Here is a 20,100-nt window from a genome sequence, read left to right on the forward strand (position 1 = left end):
GTTCGTTTGCATTTGGCTAGGACATTTTTGTTGATGTGCCATGTGCAAAGTATGTTGGCCGAACCAGCCATCACTTCATCTAGTGCACCCATATATGCCAGTTCCCTATCAGTGACGATAACCTTCGGGCGCGCATCAGGTGTCCAGACGGCAAGAAGCTTTGCTATGGCCCACAAGCAATCCTTCTTCTTCTCCTTCTGGAGGACACAAATCCGATGGAGAACTGGCTGTTAAAGCTTGTCATGCCGATCACATGAAGGAGGGGAAGCCGGTACTTGTTCGTCATGTATGTACAGTCCATCAATGCGACACGATGTTAGTGCTTTGCTAGCTGACGCTTTCTGGATGCGCAAAAAAAAAGCGCAGTGACGGCTCCGGTCCCGTCACAATCAACATGATAGATAAACTCGCTTTCCCGCAAGTTATCAATAAGCGCTTGTATGGGCGATCGGCCAGCAAGCATTTCTTCGCGGAGTTTTGCGTGTGCGTTGTACAACGTTCGCAAATTGGCGACGGTGTCACCGTTTCCGCCGCGCATGGTTGACAAAATGCCCAGTGGCTTAATACCGGGAGATGTCATGGTTAACCTTTCGTAAGTTGCCAGCAGTCAACCTCCGGTGGATGGAGTGTCCAGAGGGATGCAAAGAGGGCCCGTGGTTGTGTTGGCGGTGTTCAATCGCCAATCGCCACACATTTGTTTTGGGCGAGAACTTTCCACTTAACAGGAAAGAACAATCGATGCGACGCGTGCTACTTTCACGCTTCCGTTCCTCAAGGTTTATCTTCGGTTGATAAAGACCACCGGAATCGCACTTCAAGAAAACTCTTTTGCCGGTATTTGAACGCTTGATAGAAACCGCATAGCCTTGAGCGCGTGCAAAACTTTGGACCACGCTCATCAGCTCCTCACGACTGACATATTCCATTTTCGGCGGAGGTAGCAGTGCCTTAGACGCGGAAGTTTCCTGGTTGTGGTTCATGATGTGCGCGGTGTTTATGGTAGTGTTCAGCGGCAGGTACCAAAGAGGTGGGGGAATATAGTGTAGTGTACTGGCAGGTGAGTGAGTGGTGAGTGCCACTGTATTTTACTGTACAGTACAGTACTGGCAAATCTGGCAGGTGAGTGAAGGTGAGTGGCGCTGTACGGGCAGGTGAGTGAATATAACCAAAAAGTGGTGTGCAAGCAAACGTGAGTGAATATATCAACTCCCTAAATATATATTGAGACTTCCAAATGAAGATTCTGCATTCTCCCAATTATTAGTACACCTTATGTATTTTCATGCACCAACGTCCGTAGCTTATTGCTCACGTGGTATTGAAGGCTTAATGCTGATCCGTTTGAGTCTGCCAAGCTTTTAGAAAGATTATAATTTCTGGCCTAAAGTTTGCTAAGCCAATCAAACAGCTTTACTTAGCTTACTGCATGTGGAGCTCGGAGCCCATTGCCAAGCGGCTGAAGCAGTCATCCGAGAGCGCTCTGTTGAATTTCAAAAAAAATTACAGAGACGGAAGACATTGTTGAGCGCATCAAGTGACTTGAAAATGAGCTTCAAGATGAGAAAAATGAAAGCAGCGATTCAGACTTGGAATTTTATTTTGGCCCCAGCAACGACAGAACAGACAATGTCGTCAACTTGTCTGCTCACGCGTAAGAGCGAGTCGATTCGCTGCCAGCAAGCATGCTTCTAGCTGCAAATTCTTTGTCCAATCTGCCTCACGTATGGAAGAAGCGTCAAAACGCAGCAAAAGGAGAACGAACTGGCAGCCAATAAGGCAATAGAGCGACGCGCATTCGTTTCCTAAATGTGTATCATGCCTTGCAAGTTTGTTAGCAAAAATGTAGGCGAATATCAGGCTCACAAAGTTTTAAATAATCACGTGATACGCGTACAAACTGGTGAGAAAAAAAATTTGCTGCATTGCGATCTTCGCAATAAATCGTTTACAAGTGCCGCTCAAATTAACGAGCACGGCGATATCAGAAGGGCGGCCATCACAAGGATGAGTGGCTAATCCATGATTGGCGTCAGTTTTTATTGCATATAAAGAATGGACAGGATCTGCTTCAACGCAGCCTCTGGAAAAGGTTTTGATTCTATCTGAGGGAACAACGTTTCTGAATTCTTCCCTCACGCATATGTATATATATGCCTTGGCAATCGGTTTTTTTGGGTTTCGTAACTATACAAAATTACATTTTACAATAAGTATCGGATACAACAGCTGAACGCTGAACAACACTGACAATTTCTTACGTATGGAGCAAAGTTTTATTTGCTGATCCATAAATGAATTAGGGTTGCAGATGACTAAAATGCTGACAAAGGAGCCACTGAATATTTCACTCAATTCAAGCAATTGTGAGAATACATCGCCGCCTCATCCGATTTAGCGCTTGGAATCCAGCTGACGAAGGTGGACGCCCATCAATAGTGTTACGGGATTACACGTACCCTTTTAAGAAAGAAATGTGTGTATTACACAAGTTAGTGTAATCACTCAGTACCGTAACAAGAAACCACCACGTGAGTAATGCATGTTAATTAATCAGGTTTTGCTACTATAATTAGGTATTATTATATAGATTAGGAAAACCTAGGGTTATAGATACTGGCGGCTCTGCCACAACTTAAACAATTAAATACAGTTTCAAATTTGAACAGAAGTGTCCATATGCTTGGCTATATCTTTAGTACTTGGAGGTAGCGGATTGCGATCCGCTACACTCGTACTGGTTCTTGTAAAGATATAAGGTCAGTGACCTTAGCTTAGCTTCCTCTAAGCAAAGAGCTACGGCAGCCCCGGTGCAAAGTGCGTCGACCCATGCTTGATTTAGCAAATTCAAAAGAACGAAGCGGACCTCGAGGTGACAGCCAAGCTCTGTAAGGCAGCAGTTCTTGCTGTTCTTACAGCCCTGCTTTTTTCCATGAGAGATCTATAATAGTTACCACCCCAGTTTTGCCGCCACAATGTCGGTCGCCTCTATAACGCGCGCTGCGATAGGCAAACCTGTATTTTTCTTTAAGAGAAAAAATGCCAAGAGTGCGCCAAGTTGTAAGCAGCTAGAGCAACAGGATAATAGTGCCGAAGTGGATTCTCAAACTTCTTCGAGTTTTGAGATTAAAATTGATTGTACCCTTCACCAAGTATTGGTAACAGACCTGCTAGAACTATCGGCCTGAGAGCATTCCCACGTAGAAGTGGACCGGCCCAAGTTTGTCGAGCAACGCAGGCGATGGTAGACCCTCCTGTTGCTAGCGTTGTGAGCTATTTTGACTGTGGTGCAACGTTGACTCTCTTCAAGGGTCAATACGCGCGTCCGTGTCTGAAAAGAGCCACATACGATCTTCGAAACTCGATATCCTTCTGCCTGGCCTAATTGTACCCTGAGCGGCTCGATTCAGGTCACACCTTTGGAGTAAAGGGTAGCTCGGCAACAGGGGGTGGTAGAGACATTACTTCAGCCGCAACAGAGTTGTTCGAGTCTGACGTGATCTGCACGATTCAATAAGGCCACATATAACAGTGCGTGTGTCTGCATTCACTATGCGGTATCCGGAGCTCAAACAAATCCAATTTTGCTACGAGTGTAAACAGTCCAATGTAGCGTGAAATTGTTCCCTCTCACTAAGTCTGCGTTGAATAACGCAGTACATTAGTCTTTGGGGCTTGAGTCTGCATTACATAAATGAATCGATAATCCTTCGTGTGCCTTAACACTGCCACCAAGTGGCTCCCGTCTTGGTGGGAAACAGACTTTTGATAAGATTAAAATGCTGAGAGGATGAACTGAGGAGAAGAAGGCAAGTTTGGAAGTGATGATAATTAGGTCCTTAGTTCGCTACTCTGTGCTACCTCTAAGCCTCTCCTATGACATCATTGGGTGCAATCCAATCGCTTCATCGCGGGTGCAACCATAGAATATCGTCTCATGGTCCTTGGAGCCGATCTCTTAACGCTCCTCCTCGCGATCGCACCCCCCCCGCCATGCCTAGCGTAAACCCACGAGTTCTCGCCGCTCTGCGAGCTTGTGCTGATCCAACGCCTTAGCAAGCATATCCGCAAGCATGAGCTGCGGGCTGACGTAGTGCATCCCCACCACTCCTCGACGAGCCAGATCTTTAAAAATCGTGAGACGCACTTCATTGTGCTTAGCTTTTACGAGCGATGTATCTCCTTCGATCTGACAATTTGCGGCAAGGTTCTCCACAGGCATCAGCATAGGCTGAGCTGGCACGAGTTCCATCTCCTAAATCATCTCTAGAATACCGAGGTCTCGCGAGCCGTCTCAGACGCTGCGACCAGTTCGACTACCAAAATCGAGGGAGTGACTCCACCCTGTTTCTTGGCTGCCCCCCTCACAGACATCGCATGTAGTAGAGCGATATCGCGAGTGAGCGGCTTTCTGTCTCCCTTATCGGTAGCAAAGTCGGCATCACTGCAAGACTTAAGCGTCATTGATCCGTTGCAGCCCGCATTGCCGCGCATTTCAAGCCGTATCACTTTGCTTCCACTGAGGTAGCGCGCAATCCTCTTTGCCAATTTCCAGACTCGTACACGCGGCGCATGTGTCTGTCGCGTGGCTTTGTGAACCGCAAACGCAATGTCTGGCCGCGTGCATTGTGCGATTGATAGCAGACAAACGACCAGCGGCTGAAACAAACGAATACTTGGCGACCCGAAGTCGGCATTTTCCTGCAGTAGTACACTGTCTGGTGTGGCATCGTTGTAGCAGTCGTTACCAATAGGTTTCCGTGTAGGATTTGCCGAGCTCACGCAACAGCTCGACAATAGTCTCTTCCTGATCGAGAGCATATGCGTGCACGTCGTGTGCTGACACTCTCATACCGAGAAACTTCAACACTGATCCGATACTCTTGAATGAAAGTGAAGCCATTGATTTGAAGAATCGCTCGACCGCTGTGGCTCTTGTTGCTGTAACAAGGAGATCGTCGACGTAGACACCAACCACTGTCAAGTCTTTTCGTCGCGCTTGAAGTGCAGGCACATGTCACTAATACACTGCTTGAAATTAGCGTCTGAGAGTATTACGTGTAGCAGTCGGCTTCATAATCATCCCGCCTGCTTCAGTCCACACAGACTCTTCTTGAGCTCGAGCGCTTCTTCGATTCCACTGGTCGCAATTCATTTCTTTAGATGGACATCTGTGATGTCCATCCCACATGGCACATGAAGCAGAATCTCAAGGTCATTCTCCTTATCAGCCTTGACGTAGGCGTTCGGAATTTCACCATGCTTTGCCGGCACCACCCACGTCGCTGCAAGTAAGAAACTCACCTTTATTGTCGACATATCTATGACGGCAGCGAAAGTGAGCGCATAATCTATGCCAAAACCTCGCTTGTTCCCGCACGCAACGAGACGCGCCTTCCAACGCTCCACCGCGCCGATCGCATGCATTTTGGTCTTGAATATCCACTTACTGTGCAATATGTTGGCCTCAGGCGGTCGCTTGATCACATTTCAGGCGCCGTTGTTTTCGAGAGTTAAGATCTCCTCAAGCATTGCCTTTCTCCAGTCTTCAGCTTTCGACTGCGCATTGCCTCAGCGTGTGTCTTTGTCTCAGCCTCGTAAACTTGCATAACAGCTGCTACATCACTTGTCACTTGTTTAGTGTCTTGTGCTGCTCGCTTGGCAGCCCCTCGTGTGACATGTGACGCACGTCCCCACGATTGCTGATCAGTCTTGCCCATCGCTTTCAATACAAAAGTAATAACCGACGGCGTCTTCTCCTCCGCTCCTGCTTCATAGCGTAACTATTCGCCTTGCTGCCTTAATATGCTTGACGTGTTGGGTCACGATCACGACATTGTCCTTGCGTATGAACACGCGATGTCCCTTGCCCTCGTCGCTGCATCCCACGATGATATAATTCTCCGCCCTATTTGCAAAAGAGTTCTTCTTCGGGTTACGATATACTGTGCACACTGAGCCGAAAGTGACTATATCACGAATGTCGGGTGCTTGACTTGTTAGCACCTCAATTGGTCATGCTTTGTTAACATTCGAGCTCGTGGGACTGCAAATCAGTATGTAGGCCGAGTACTCCCCAGAATTTCAGCGGGAGCTTGCCTACAAAAATCATAGAGCTTGCCATGTTTAGAGCCGTCCGGTGCATGCGTGCTGCCTTGCCTTGATGCTTGATTCCTTGATTCGCTCAACCGCCGTGTCCCGCCATAGGGACTTGCAGAATAAATTGATGTTCCGATATCACGTCTGTGCGTCGTACATGAACGCGACAGCTGAAATGTTCTCAAAGAACATCAAGAAACCCTTAAAGTTTCCGCCACTTGGCCCCTGATATGCGCCGGGAGCACGCGGCAGTAATTGCACTTAGATCGACAAAGTGAGCCAAATCGATCCTTTGGTGTCATCCATCCCTTAAAGTCCGAGCAAATCACACCACCGATGCGGTTGATCTGTGAGTGCGTGCCCGTGTCTTTCTTTAGCTGCGTGTTTTTGATTTGCTTACTCTGGGAGCACGTGACACATATCATGTGTCGACAGTCCGTGAGCTTAATTCCAGAGCCACGCTCAAAAGCCATCCACTCGATTGTCTCATACGAAATGTGCCAGAAGCGCTGATGAAAATGCATGATTGTTCCACGCTGCACGTCTTCTCCACGATCCTTCACCTTAGCGATCGATGTCACAATAGAGCCAGCCTTGCTGCTGCTTTCGTGTTTGGCTTGCGGTTCGACAACAAGAACGATGTCTTGCATTGTCACATCAAAGATGACGTCACCGGTGCTGAGCGATCTGGATGCTCGCCGATCATTTGTGAGACCGTATCCCTTGATTTCTAGCGTAGTAGACGTCCGTTAGGCGAACAATGCTCGGCTTGACGAGCGCCATTACCCGAAGCAGTACACTAACAGCCAGCATCACTAAGCACTGGTCTTCGCATTCGCAAGCATCTTTCATTAGTGCTGCGTTGTTCACGAAATGCCGGCTCGACCCGCTGTCCAAGATCCAGACCTTGTCTTGGGTGCCGCTATCCTGCACGCACAAGATCTAGATTACAACTGCCTTCTTCTTGTCGATTCTCCTCCAGCACCCTGGGTAACATCATGCTTATTATTCTTCTCGTTGGAGCAAGCAGCCAAAATGTGCTCAACCTTGCCACATCCAGAGCACGCATTTCTCGACGCGTGATTTGCTCTCAAGTATGTTCACAACGACGGCCGAAGCAGGACCTCTCGTATCAATTTCGACAGACTGTGCGAAATGCGTGAGCTCTTCAGCTTGGACGAGGAAGTCGAGGTGCCTGACACCGTACTTTACCATTAGTGCTGTGTGCAGCTCACTTGACGCATAGTGGACAATGTTGTCGAGCACTTGCGCGTCAGCGCCTCCGCACGCATCGCTTACTGTCACCATGTACAGATAGTGTTCGGGTCCGGTCCTCTTGGCTTCTTTCTTCGCCGTAAACAGTCTCATTGACTGTGACGCAGTGATCGTCGTTACGGATGTCTGGTGAGGTCGCTCCATAACATGGCTTAGCGTCGGGAGCTGGCGCCTTCAAGTCTCTACCTGATTGTTATAGCACCGCTCGGCCGTCCCACACAAGTAGTGACCGAGCAAGTCAGTCTTCTCGTCTTCTGACCAGCCAAAACCACACGCTGCTTGCGTAAACTGGATCTAGCCCATGCTTGTCCGACCCCAGTCCAGAAACCCGGAGCCCAGACCTCGGTACAGCTCAGTTTCATCGAATTTGCGGATCGTGAGCCTGCGCTGGCGCTCATCCGGTACGCGCATTGCTTGCTGTGCGACCGGCTCCATTCGTCGTGCATAGTCTTGTGCCGCTGCATACTGTACAAGTGGGACCGGGTCTGCTGCAGCACTTCACCATGGGGAGCATCCCACTCCGATCTTTTAGGTTGTATTCCTGCCCCAAGCGCACGATGCGCGTATGCGCAGCCTTGTACTTCTTCTGCCGCCCGGGCGAATGACATAACGTGTCGATGTTCATCGGCGTACCCCCTCGGCCGTAACCAAGGACAAAGTGGAACGTGTCAGACCTAGTTGCCCTGAGCATACGCTCGTTCTCGTCTCGCTTCACTTGCGAGGCCTCCGTCTGCGTCTCCCTTGCTTGAAGTCGAGAAGAGTGGCGAGAATCCTTGCGTTGACATCGTCGCTCAACCCCTGAGCGGTACAGCTACTGAAGGCACTGCGACTCTTTAATGGCCGACGTCGAAGTGGACTGGAGTCGGTGCGCTTGGCGCGTCGTTGGAGTCACTTGGGCTCATGACCTGTTGAGAAGATGAAGCGAGAAGTAGAATGCAAGTTTGGAAGTGAATATACTAAGATCCTTAGTTCGCTGCTCTGTGCTACCTCTAAGCCTTTCCTATGATATCATTGGGTGCAATCTTATCGTGTCATCGCGGGCGCAATCATACAATATCGCCCCATGATCCGGGAATTCGATAACGCAACATATGCTTTAAGCCGATCTTCCAGCATTCCATGCTGCCTACGCTTCTTTGCACTTATCGAGCACATGATGATAGTCTGCAAACATGTGGAGCAACATTTAGTCGAAAGCAATATTACTCGACTTGACGTAGCCCTTCCTGGTGCGAGGGTCAGCGTAGCTAAAAGACGTGTCACGGTTCACCATGTACCACGTTGACTCAAAATCGCCCCACGCATGTAGCGGCTCCATGCCGCGTACTTGTCCCCATTGATATTAATGATTGAGCTCTTGATCGTAGCATCTTGAGTGGAGATCAAAGTAGTAAAGCTCATAAAACTTTAAGAGGATGGGGTTGATGGCGAGGGAGTTCTTGGGATAAGGAGTCGTCCAAGCGGAGAGTACCGGGGTGAAGACTTCTGTTAAGTACTCAATGTGATTTATATACTGAAGCTTTATTCTATCATTACGTTCAATCTCTCTACTCATCCAGCCTTATGCATTGTGATTTCGTCTTGAAGAAATGCAGGGTAATACACTCAGGCAATTTGATGCGTCGCTAATCTTTTTAAATGATCAGGTTGAGCCTTACACTAAATACTTAAATCAGCCCTTTTATACAGATGGTCACTATCTGAGCCATTTCCCTCGTAGCCGTTTCAATAGAAGATCATAATTACATGACATATTTCTTTACAGTAGCCAAACTTTTCGTTCGGTGACACAAAAGGTGATTTTGGAGGGAGCTGAACTTGTGGTGCCATGGGAGATCTGCCTTCATCGTAGCGTAGAAATCCGAACACAAAGAATCTGACCGCCCAGCCATTTTTTAACCTTCTGATAAGGCGGTGCAGCGATTAATCTCCAATCGCATGCGCCAACGCCTGTAATGTCACTGATCACTTCCTCATCATTTCGTAAGGTTTGTCAAAATGCAGCAAAATCAGCATCTTCATGCCAAAATATTTTATAGCACATCTTATTTATATGAGTACATGCAGAAAGAATAATTTACTCTGCTCGAATCAACAGCAAGATCGTTACGATGACCCAATGAGCCGAGCTTAGACGCTGCAATGCCGACCTACAGCTTTTGCAGTCTCCCAAACCGGCTTCGGTTGCACCCAGAGCAACCTTTGGGCCCCAAACGACTCCATGTTAACCTTTGCAATGCGATTTTCTGCCACGTTTGTCCTTCCTGGCTTTATGCTGCCATCTATTGCACCGAATTCGGTATCTGGAGAGTCGCTTGTCCTTGTTAATGTATCGCTTTCAGCGTCGACTATTAACAGTGTAGACACAAAATGCCGTTTCCGGCGCCCTTTAGCCATCATATGCTATCAGTCGATGACGAGCCACATAATCACTTTGATGGTATCAGCGGCTGTTCGAGGTCAATGTGGTTAATGAGCAAGTCTACTGCCACTTCAAACGTGGTAAGATAATAGCCAAGCTCACCAGTAATATCTTGTGGGTCGCACATTATTCGCAAAAACTCACGCGTGATCAAAATTTGCGACATATTACTCATAACAAGCACAAACAAGTGCACTGTAATGAATTCATCTGTAGTTATTGAAGGCCGAAGGGTCATGTCCAAATCCTCAATCGAAGTCAAACTACCGATTGTATCATGAAATGATGACAATCGCGACGACCCACATGCCTGGAAAATAGCCCCCGCAGCGCGTGCTAGGCACTTGAGCTTATCAAGCGGCAAAGCGTACTCATTCACACAACGTAGCTCACGACGTGCATCTTCCCAGTCTTTTCCAGAGATAGCGACGATATGCGGCGGCACCCCGAAAAACGACTGAGGTTTGGTCTGCAGCACCTTAATTTTGTTCTTAAGCGCAATTTCGTCTTCCCAATCGGTAACAGTGTGAAGCGCTTCGTAAACATGATCCTCTAATGGTACAAGCACACGCATTTGTACAAAGCTGCATACAGAATGCTTTACTTCGTCTATTAATTCGTCGTAGTCAGAGTCAGGGCGAGTTGAACGAGCAACGGCGAGTTGGCTTAAAAGCATTTTATCTCGCAGCATTCTATTTACAATCTCGCCCATTTTTCGCGATATTGTGTTCAAAAGCATTCGTGCCTTGCATTGTGACATATTTGCATGCTTCTCATCACGACTCGAGGTAATGAGAATTGTAACAAGAGACGTGCATGCTATCGTAACATCATGATTGCGTAGCCCGAAGATACTTGTCACAAGGTGACATGCGTACACCTGACTTTCGGGAGAGAAACACGTGCAGCTGGTACGGTGAAACACATTACAATGGCGGTGCACGCCTACAAACTCTTGTAGTAGTAGCACAGCCTTCCTCCGTCGAATTCCCAGTGGTGCCGGGGCTACTAGTGCAGCTGTTTGTCTTAAAAACGAGTCGAAAATCACGCGTCGTTGCGCATTCAATGAGCCTCGACAGCGAAGAAACTTTTTAGGTAATTTGCAATTCCTCAGTCCTTGAAACGTGCCCCACAGTGACCTCTTGACCGGTGCATCTAAAAGACTTATCTGCTGGATTTGTGAATAAAATTGCATCATCTCTTTCAGCGTCTTGTTGACCTTCCAGCGCTTTTGGGTCTCTGCGTCTGATACTTTGAGTACAAATATGACCTGGCCGTCCACGATTTCTACCCTAACAACACGCACTACCACTGCGTAGCGGATGTGCAGGTCCAGATACTCTCTGAATGCACTATGTGATTCAAACGCCTCGTCCTCCGCCATCGTGCTGCGATTTCGTTCGCCACAGCAGCACACGCGCATGAACGAAGCAGAGGGTGTATGTGGAAACTTCATTCTCAAAAGCTCGGGCTGCTCCCGTAGTGTCTGATTCTGATCCGAATCTGCTGATTCAAATACAGCAACAAGAGCATTGGCACCGTCTTCTGTATCACTCTCCTTTGCGTTACTTGAGTAAAGAAGCGAATCCTTTTCGAATTGAACGTCGTCGTGAAGACACTGCAACTCCAAGTCCGCGTCAACTGTGCGAGTGCGGCGACGTTTGCGATGCTTGACCGTCGGAATTTGCGTAAGCGAAAGCTGCTCCACAAGGCACTGGCCATCCATAACGCGCTCTATATTTTCATGCTCTAGCGCCATTTCCGCGCAATCCTCGTCATGTAGTACCTCGTCAAAAACCAGACACGGTGACTCTGTAAGCTTTTCCATGAATAATTCAAGAATGAATGTATTTTTCTTGAGGTAAATTTCTTATAAACAGCTTGATTGGCGATATGTCGGCCCTGCGAAAATTGTTATTGGAGGAAGAGATACAAATTTCAAATCCGATGCTCTGATATGTACATGATAATTTCGATGAATTTGACATTGAAGTCTGCACGATACCTCATTTTATATCAATAATTTCCTAAAGTTGAAACAATTCACAAATTTATTTTAAAAAAGCTTACAGTGAAGATCTCATCTTTGTTGCTGAAGCCACATGCACTTACAAATTGTATCGGCGTCTACGAAACTGTAGAGCAGCTGCAATCACTTTTTTTGGCCACTTTAAACAAGATGAAATGATGGCTCGAGCCGCATTTCATCTTATGATGCCTTTCAGCCACATGGATTCTGTACTTTCTTCACGAAAAATTATTCGATCCAGATCCAATTAGCACCTGCTTTTCCTGAGCAAGTGCACATTTTTTACCTGTATTCGGATGGTCGCAATGATCATATCAAATACTCCATGGGGAAATACCAGATGCTCATCATCAATAATAAGCACCTGAATGTGATAGATTTAAAGTATATTGGACAATATTTAATAGAGCTCAGGATTACGCACATATAGATCAGATTTTTGCCATGTGAAGTGGGTGAAGTGTATACTACAATAGAAATAAGACATAAACAACAAACACAAAGTTGCATCAATGATGATCGAATGCGAGTCGAAGCTAACAGAATGGGTGAGGGCGTCAAGGTGCCATTTGAAATAACCACTTTGGTCGTGGTCATCAGCCTCATCGAGTAATATCAGTGAGGTTCATTGATTTCTAATCAAGTCGTCGCCGTGATCGTAATAGTCGAAATCAGTGGTTGAACGAGGCAGTGAAGAGCATGGTGATACTAACACATTATGCGTTTCCTACCGACGATTATTTCAAAGAGTGTAGGATGAAATCTAAGCTGCATCTGCGGCAACTGACAAGTGATCAAGCGACAGCAAACGCGTTGATAGGATCTAGGGCCTGAAGACAAAGTTAAACATGAGAAGTTGACGTTTGTACCTTTTCTCTACTGATAAATGGTTTAATACGTCACATTTACAGACAAAATCAATCATTTCAATGCCGCCTTCGGATAACCAGAAGTGTTTTCCCGCCGTCGGACTCTATCAAAACAGTCGTTAATGTCCATCAAAACTCCATTCGTGAAAATTCACACTTGCGTCAAAATGCTGACCTCATCACTCTACGCCATTACTATCTGCACGCTTATGATGTGGTTGCCTGGTTTGGGACAGGAGGTATGTAGTGGTCAAGGCGAGCTGCATGGTAACCACTGTCACTGTAAAGAAGGGTATCGGAGTGAGGGGGTTGAATGTATTTCGATATCCGGAACGACGGCCACATGTCCTCCAGGTGGCATTGCTTGGGAGCTTTCCATAGCGATGGCATTCGAAAATGGCACATACAACATTACCTTCATTGATAACACGGAAAGTATGGCAATGTTTGTGCTACCACTGGATCTTTCGATCACGGAAATTGTTACACGAAGTGATCTAGAGTCTTCTGTGGAGCAGTCAAAGCGTTTGTTAGAAGATGTGTCACTCCCGCGCAACATTATTCGGGCGTCAGATTATATAGCACCTGCCGTTCGGCGATTATATGTGATTCAACGCAATAATGTTGATGAGCTTGCAGCGTTACAAGTCGAGTGTGAAGCAGTACGAGGTAATACGTGGCACATTGACAACTGTGATAGTGACACTGGGCACAGCAGTCGACGACTAGCAACGGAGCCAATGACAGTCAATTTGGTAGTTGATGAAGCTGGCTACTATGCGCTCCATATGCAGCACGATGCGGTTACAGAGTTCGGAATGCAAGTGCTTGATGCTGCAGGTGACGAGGTGGCAGTAGCGCTGAGCCTTGCTGAAGTAGCAGAAGAGAATGCAGAAACGAGGTCAGCTCGGAATGCTACAGCAGCCGTATGGATCAATACATTGGTTGCCGTGGCAATTGTGACAATTCTTTCTATCGTCGGAATTTTCTTATTGATTTTTCGAGTGAAATTTTCGACAAAGTTGATGGACGCCATGATTGCGCTATCTGCGGGAGCACTGTTTGGAGCCGCTTTTCTCCATATTTTGCCCGAATCGATCGAGTTTTACAGTGCATATGGTCAAATGAACTTTACATTAAGCATGATGTTTACAGTCGGATTTGTGGTTGCAATGGTTGTTGAAATGGCGCTCGAGTTGTGGGTAAGCTTGGTTCAAGACGGAGAGTCGCACACTCATGATCACCATCCAGCAACTATTGTACTGGATCATGAAACTGGAAAACAGAATGTCACACCTGAGACTGGTGAATACAATGCTGCTGACACTGTTTCGCTTTCGAGCCAAAACGAAACGAGTGTATCAGTTTTTAGTCTCAAAGTTGACTGGCAAACTATCAAACCAATGGCGTACATTATCTTGCTTGGCGACTTGTTCCACAATTTTGTGGACGGAGTATTGATCGCTACTGCGTTTCTCGCGTGTGATGACTCGCTTGGGATTTCGGTCACTGCATCTGCTGTCTTGCATGAGCTGCCACAAGAGTTTGCAGATTTTATCATTCTTGTCGACTCAGGGTTCACGCCATTCCAAGCTGTGCTCTTTAATTTCCTCAGTGCACTCTCCGCTTTCGTTGGAGCGATTGTTGTACTCGCTGCTGTGCCCGTCACAAATGAGACGATGGGACTATTGCTCGCTGTAGGCTCGGTAGGTTTCTATGACATGGTATCGTCGGATTCAAGAATATTACTCATGTGCATCATGTCATCTGATCTGTGTAACAGGGAACACTTGTGTACATTGCAGGCACAGATCTTCTACCTGGGGTGCTTCGTGTCAAGTCATTCGGGTACTTCGTGATTAATCTGCTCATGTTTGGAATTGGTGTCGGTGCGTTGGCACTCACGACATTACACCACGTGCATTGCGACGCTGACTAAGAAGAATTGATTATAATCATTTACTTGAACTCTGGGGTATCGAACGATAGACTTAAATTTTAACTATGCTATTACATTATGGTCCTTAACGACATAATATTACTAGCAAAATTCTGAGATTTGATAATATCCCATTGGCTCACAATCGTGTCACGCGCTTCATCATCGCAGTATCACTATAAGTTGCTCCAAGAGCTTTTATCACGCGGTAATGTGACGCTAAGCGCCCTACATAGAGGTTTTTTTGTCCTGATACTGTAAAGCCGGAAAACGCGTGCTTGTCGATCCTGCAGTTATGGCGTCCCTGACGGCCAATGGGACAATAAAGCTGGGTGAGCTACCAGCGTTGGAAGACGTACCCCCAAATGAGCGTATGCGGCTCTTCCGTCAAAAGCTCAAGCTTTGTTGCGTGCTGTACGATTTCACGGATATGCGTAAGCACGCGCGGGAGAAGGAAGCCAAACGCAACGCGCTGTTGCAGATCGTCGAGTACATCTCAGCCGGCAAAGTGGCTTGGGACCCCTCTGTGGTGACCGAATTGCTCGAATGTGTAGGATCAAATATATTTCGCCACTTGGGCCGCAGCTCCAATACGTCGATAAATAACGCCAATGGCGGCGTGGAAGGTCGAATACTGGACAAATTTCTTCTCTCCATTGTCAATTGCACTTATTCTACGTTATTTTTCTTACAGCGGCACCGGAGGATGATGAGCCAATGCTGGAGCCATCTTGGCCACATATGCAGTTGGTGTACGAGATATTGCTTCGCTTCGTGTTGTCGAAGGAGGTGGACTCTAGGACGGCTAAGGAATACTTTAGCAAAAAATTTATGATCAGGCTGCTAAATTTATTCGATTCCGAAGATCCAAGGGAAAGAGACTACTTAAAGGTAGCGTGAACGGTGATGCGATAAAATGTGTTGAGTGAATAATTGTTCTGCTTTAAACAGACAATTCTGCACCGCATTTACGGTAAGTCGATGGCGCTTCGTTCATTCATCCGCCGCTCGATCAACGACATGTTCTACACTTTCGTGTATGAAACGGAGTCGTTGCAGGGCGTAGGAGAGCTGCTGGAAATTCTTGGAAGGTATGGTTCGTATATGATCGTTTTTATTTTCCGGCTGATGTATCAGACTTTTCTTCGTGTTCCTCATTTGGCTGCAGTATTATCAATGGTTTTGCACTTCCACTCAAACCCGAGCACCAGAATTTTCTAGAGCGTGCTCTAATTCCGCTTCACACGGCACGTGTACCACAATTGCGAGGGTTTGCGGTGTTTTGGTTAAAGAATGCTTCTTACACACGTTTTTGTTGTTGACGCCCCTTGCTACTATACAGGCCGGAAATTTGGCCATGTTTCACCAACAGCTAGCCTATTGCACTACGCAATTTGTCGAAAAAGATCCACAAACTGCAGAACCTATTATCATGGGGCTCCTCAAGTACTGGCCAGTGACTGCAAGTGCTAAAGAGGTCTTTTCCGCCTTACGGCTCCTTGTCAAATTCGTACAAGACATGTGATACTTATTTCTATTTGGAGTGCATAGATTTTATTTCTCAATGAGCTCGAGGAGATCATTGAAATGATACAAATGGAGCAGTTTGCGGTGGTCATGCGGCCATTGTTCTTGAGGGTATCGCAAGCGGTATGCAGCAGCCACTTCCAGGTGTCCCAACGTGCCTTATATTTATGGAATAACGAGGCGCTCGTACGTCTCGTGAGTGCACGGCGTGCCGAAATTTTACCGCTGATCTTTGGTGCACTATACCGCAACTGCGAAAATCACTGGCACAGTACTGTACAGACTTTAACATACAACGTGCTCAAACTCTTTATGGAAATGGATTCGCAACTCTTTGATCAGTGCTCGGCACAGTTCGAGGAGCGCGAAGGAAGGTGAGCTTGCAAACGCAATTCAAGATCCTGAATGATAATGACTACATGTATTCACAGGGTGCAACAGACGACGGAACAGCGCCAGCTCAAATGGACAGCCTTAGAACACCGTTTGCAAGCGCGAGGACCAATGTGATAAAAATATCACATCACTTTCAATCGCTGCTTCGATCACCGAATAATGACAATTACACAAGTTCACATTTGTCTCAGCGGCGGAGGCGAGAATTGACGCTGAAGTCAGCCTGTCCGTCATAAATGACTTCGATTCACAGTTCAAGGCAAGCTGTCTTCGAAAGGTGATGCTGGAGAGGGACGCTGGATAGCAAGCTACGCATTTCTGTCAGGTTTCGTTTATGTTTTCTTGATCATTCCACGACAATGGAGCATAAATTATAATTATGTGACGAAATTATGTAAATCAAATCAGTTGAGTCTACAATTTAATTTTTACTAGAACGAGACCTATACTATATCATATACTCTTAAAACTACTTGACTATTTCATATTAGTTCTAATTATCCCTCTTTTAATCGATCATTTACAAACCTTAAATGAGAAGGTGTGTGTGTGGTCCTCATTGGCTCCCCCCTTTTGACAGAGTTCATTTCCGCTTTCCGGCCGCAGACGGGAGTAGTTCGAATCTAATTCTGGAAAACCAATTTTTAAAATGTTGTCGCGTGTTGGGCTCACCGCGATTCGCGGTGCTCGCTCGTTAGCAACGGACGCGAAAAAAGCTACGAGATCAGTTGGACAAATTACTCAGATCATTGGTGCCGTCGTAGATGTGCAGTTTAAGGACAATTTGCCGCCTATCTTAAATGCCCTGGAGATCAAAACTCAGGACAACACGCGCATTGTGCTTGAGGTTGCTCAGCATTTGGGTGAGAATACAGTGCGCACAATCGCCATGGAAGGAACGGATGGTCTGGTCCGCGGTCAGGAATGTGAAGACACTGGCAATCCCATCATGGTACGCTATAGTTTATAACTATACGATACAATATGAAGTGTATAAGATAATGATATAATTCTTGCATATATCGGGCTATGTATAGGTACCTGTGGGTCCGGAGACACTTGGCCGTATCATGAACGTAATCGGAGAATCTGTGGATGAGCGTGGTCCGATTAACGCTAAGCGTTATGCTCCTATCCATACGTCGGCTCCTTTGCTTACGGAGCAAGGTTCGGGTGCTGAGATCTTAGTGACAGGAATGAAAGTTGTAGATTTGTTGGCACCATATGCTAAGGGTGGTAAGATCGGTCTTTTCGGAGGAGCTGGTGTTGGCAAGACTGTTGTGATCATGGAGTTGATTAACAACGTGGCGAACAACCACGGTGGTGTCTCGGTCTTTGCCGGTGTGGGTGAGCGTACTCGTGAGGGTAATGATTTGTATTATGAAATGATCGAATCTGGTGTGATCAAGATCAATGACGACGGCACCACGACTGGATCAAAAGCCGCCCTTGTGTATGGTCAAATGAACGAACCTCCTGGAGCTCGTGCTCGTGTGGGTCTTACTGGATTGACTGTTGCTGAATATTTCCGTGACGTTGAAGGCCAGGACGTTCTTCTTTTCGTCGACAATATTTTCCGTTTCACACAAGCGTGTTCCGAAGTATCGGCTTTACTGGGTCGTATTCCTTCTGCTGTGGGATACCAGCCGACGCTCGCCACGGATTTGGGTGCACTTCAGGAGCGAATCACATCGACTAAAAAGGGTTCTATTACTTCAGTTCAAGCTATTTATGTCCCAGCTGATGACCTGACCGATCCCGCTCCGGCCACGACTTTTTCTCACTTGGATGCTACCACTGTGCTGTCACGTCAAATTTCTGAACTAGGCATCTACCCAGCTGTTGATCCGCTTGACTCCAAGTCGCGTATGCTTGACCCACGTATTATCGGTCAAGAACACTACGACATTGCCCGTGCTACGCAAAAGTTACTCCAAGATTACAAGGGTCTGCAGGATATTATTGCTATCCTCGGTATGGATGAGTTGTCGGAAGATGACAAACTAACGGTCGCTCGTGCCCGTAAAGTACAGAAATTCATGTCACAGCCCCTGCACGTGGCTGAGGTGTTCACGGGTAAAGCCGGCAAATTTGTGCCACTTCAGGACACGATTTCGTCGTTCAAGGACATCATTGCCGGTAACTACGACGACCTTCCAGAAGCTGCTTTTTACATGGTTGGAGGAATCGAAGAAGTCAAGGCGAAGGCGGCCGAGCTAGCTGCTGAGCTTGACGAATAATTGACTCGGGGTCAAATTGCAGAGCGGAATTTGAGTTAATTAAAATCGTGGTCAGCAGACTGAATGCAGTGTCTTCTGCGCAGAGACTAAAGGCATCAAAGAAACTTGAGCTGGTGTTTGGGTTTGTATTTTGACTTCGCTCTTGTATTTTTCTGCGTATACTTGCGTTCTCAATTCTGTTTCTCAGAGTAAAGCACTAAATTTACATTTGAGAAACTTTATCCTAGTCAAGGCCATCATACTTTACAAAAAATAGTATAAGAACGTTAGTCTTCCTCGACGTGACGATCACAATTTTAGTGCAAAATGTATCCTCTCCAAACACTTCTATTTCTATTCATACTCAAAGTCTTCATCAAAGTCGTCATCATCATCATCCTCGCCAACGTCATCATCCGCCTCTAATTCAGCAGCAGCAATTATTTCTTCATCAATGGCCTTCCACTGCTCAGGTGTAGGCTCTGGATACCGCGACATATACGGTAATAAAGCAAGTTGACGCGAAATCTTAATTGCCTGTGTCAGTCTGCGCTGTTGCTTGGCTGTCAAGCCCGTGTAACGACGAGGACGAATGCGTCCAGTTGGCGAAATGAAAAGACGCAGCAACTCCACATCAAGCGCTAATTCCACAACGTCTGCGTGATTGGCAGCCACAAAATATTTCCAAGGTTTTGTCGCGCCCATCTTGAAAGGTTTCCTCTTTTCCGCAGGCAACATCCAGTTCAGCATTTCGGGCGAATAACTGCAATAACATTGATAACAGTACATAAGTCCACAGTGCACACGCTAATCAACAAATTTCACTGTGTCAGCTTACGCCATGCCCTGTTCCCAATATTTGTACGGGTCCGAAGAGTTTTTCGTTTCAATACCGCTAATTTGACTTTCCGCAAGACTCAGTGATGCGTCATATCCCGGCAATTCAACATACAAACGGTCGTCCTCGACATTCGAAGGGGAGACATTGGCCATGCTGTCTTCGTCGTAGCCTTGCTCCTCCTGGTCCCACATAGCAACGTCACGCTCAAACTTTTTCGCCCATTCAGAAGGACTGAGCTCGGCATCTTCGACGTCTTCGTCCTCTTCCACCTCATCCCATCTGAGTTCATTGGGAAGCCCGATTTTTTCTTCGTCTAGCTCCTTGCTCAAATACTTGACCTCCTCGGGCAACTCGGTTGGGTCCTCATCAAACTCTACCTTGTCGAATGTTGATTTCTTCTTAAATTCTGCATTAGATTATGAGCATGTTCCAAGCACAGAGACCAAGCTTTAAAGAACGTACCCTTCTTGCCATCATTTTTTTTTTT

General features: G+C 46.7%; 6 protein-coding genes across 6 annotated transcripts in view; 3 read left to right on the forward strand and 3 right to left on the reverse strand.

Moving 5' to 3' along the window:
* The window catches only part of PHALS_12508 (uncharacterized protein), a gene marked incomplete at both ends in the record, with an annotated part of 1,362 nt that extends 207 nt beyond the window's left edge, over positions 1 to 1,155 (forward strand). Inside the window, 2 exons of the mRNA XM_024728069.1 lie at positions 1,004 to 1,057; positions 1,120 to 1,155. Of these exons, the coding sequence (XP_024578583.1) occupies positions 1,004 to 1,057; positions 1,120 to 1,155 (90 nt within the window). The remainder of the gene's footprint in view (positions 1 to 1,003; positions 1,058 to 1,119) is intronic.
* Positions 1,156 to 9,124: 7,969 nt separating this feature from the next.
* PHALS_14603 (uncharacterized protein) lies at positions 9,125 to 9,801 on the reverse strand. The gene has a single exon (XM_024728071.2). The coding sequence runs from the start codon at positions 9,769 to 9,771 to the stop codon at positions 9,502 to 9,504; it is 270 nt and encodes an 89-aa protein (XP_024578584.1). The 5' UTR covers positions 9,772 to 9,801; the 3' UTR covers positions 9,125 to 9,501.
* On the reverse strand, positions 9,801 to 11,621 carry PHALS_12509 (Vacuolar sorting protein 9; the record flags this gene model as incomplete). The annotated part of the gene is made up of 1 exon (XM_024728072.1): positions 9,801 to 11,621. One exon carries the CDS (start codon positions 11,619 to 11,621, stop codon positions 9,801 to 9,803), a length of 1,821 nt encoding a protein of 606 aa, XP_024578585.1.
* Positions 11,622 to 13,074: 1,453 nt separating this feature from the next.
* PHALS_12510 (serine threonine protein phosphatase 2a) lies at positions 13,075 to 16,667 on the forward strand (the record flags this gene model as incomplete). Its single annotated transcript, XM_024728073.1, has 10 exons — positions 13,075 to 14,397; positions 14,475 to 14,580; positions 14,894 to 15,256; positions 15,325 to 15,521; positions 15,582 to 15,721; positions 15,799 to 15,877; positions 15,973 to 16,107; positions 16,182 to 16,343; positions 16,440 to 16,531; positions 16,589 to 16,667. 10 exons carry the CDS (start codon positions 13,075 to 13,077, stop codon positions 16,665 to 16,667), a joined length of 2,676 nt encoding a protein of 891 aa, XP_024578586.1.
* A 535-nt stretch (positions 16,668 to 17,202) lies between these two features.
* PHALS_12511 (atp synthase subunit mitochondrial) lies at positions 17,203 to 18,793 on the forward strand (the record flags this gene model as incomplete). The annotated part of the gene is made up of 3 exons (XM_024728074.1): positions 17,203 to 17,505; positions 17,591 to 17,896; positions 17,963 to 18,793. 3 exons carry the CDS (start codon positions 17,203 to 17,205, stop codon positions 18,791 to 18,793), a joined length of 1,440 nt encoding a protein of 479 aa, XP_024578587.1.
* A 333-nt stretch (positions 18,794 to 19,126) lies between these two features.
* PHALS_12512 (ribosomal protein s18) lies at positions 19,127 to 20,090 on the reverse strand (the record flags this gene model as incomplete). The annotated part of the gene is made up of 3 exons (XM_024728075.1): positions 19,127 to 19,535; positions 19,611 to 20,011; positions 20,076 to 20,090. 3 exons carry the CDS (start codon positions 20,088 to 20,090, stop codon positions 19,127 to 19,129), a joined length of 825 nt encoding a protein of 274 aa, XP_024578588.1.
* Between the last annotated feature and the right edge of the window lie 10 nt (positions 20,091 to 20,100).

Source organism: Plasmopara halstedii (assembly GCF_900000015.1).
Source record: "Plasmopara halstedii genome assembly, contig: Scaffold_614, whole genome shotgun sequence".
NCBI classification, from domain to species: domain Eukaryota; phylum Oomycota; class Peronosporomycetes; order Peronosporales; family Peronosporaceae; genus Plasmopara; species Plasmopara halstedii.

What these genes read in the sequence shown, in the direction of transcription:
- PHALS_14603 (XM_024728071.2), bottom strand. Translation starts at nt 9,771, where the DNA reads ATGATGGCTAAAGGGCGCCGGAAACGGCATTTTGTGTCTACACTGTTA.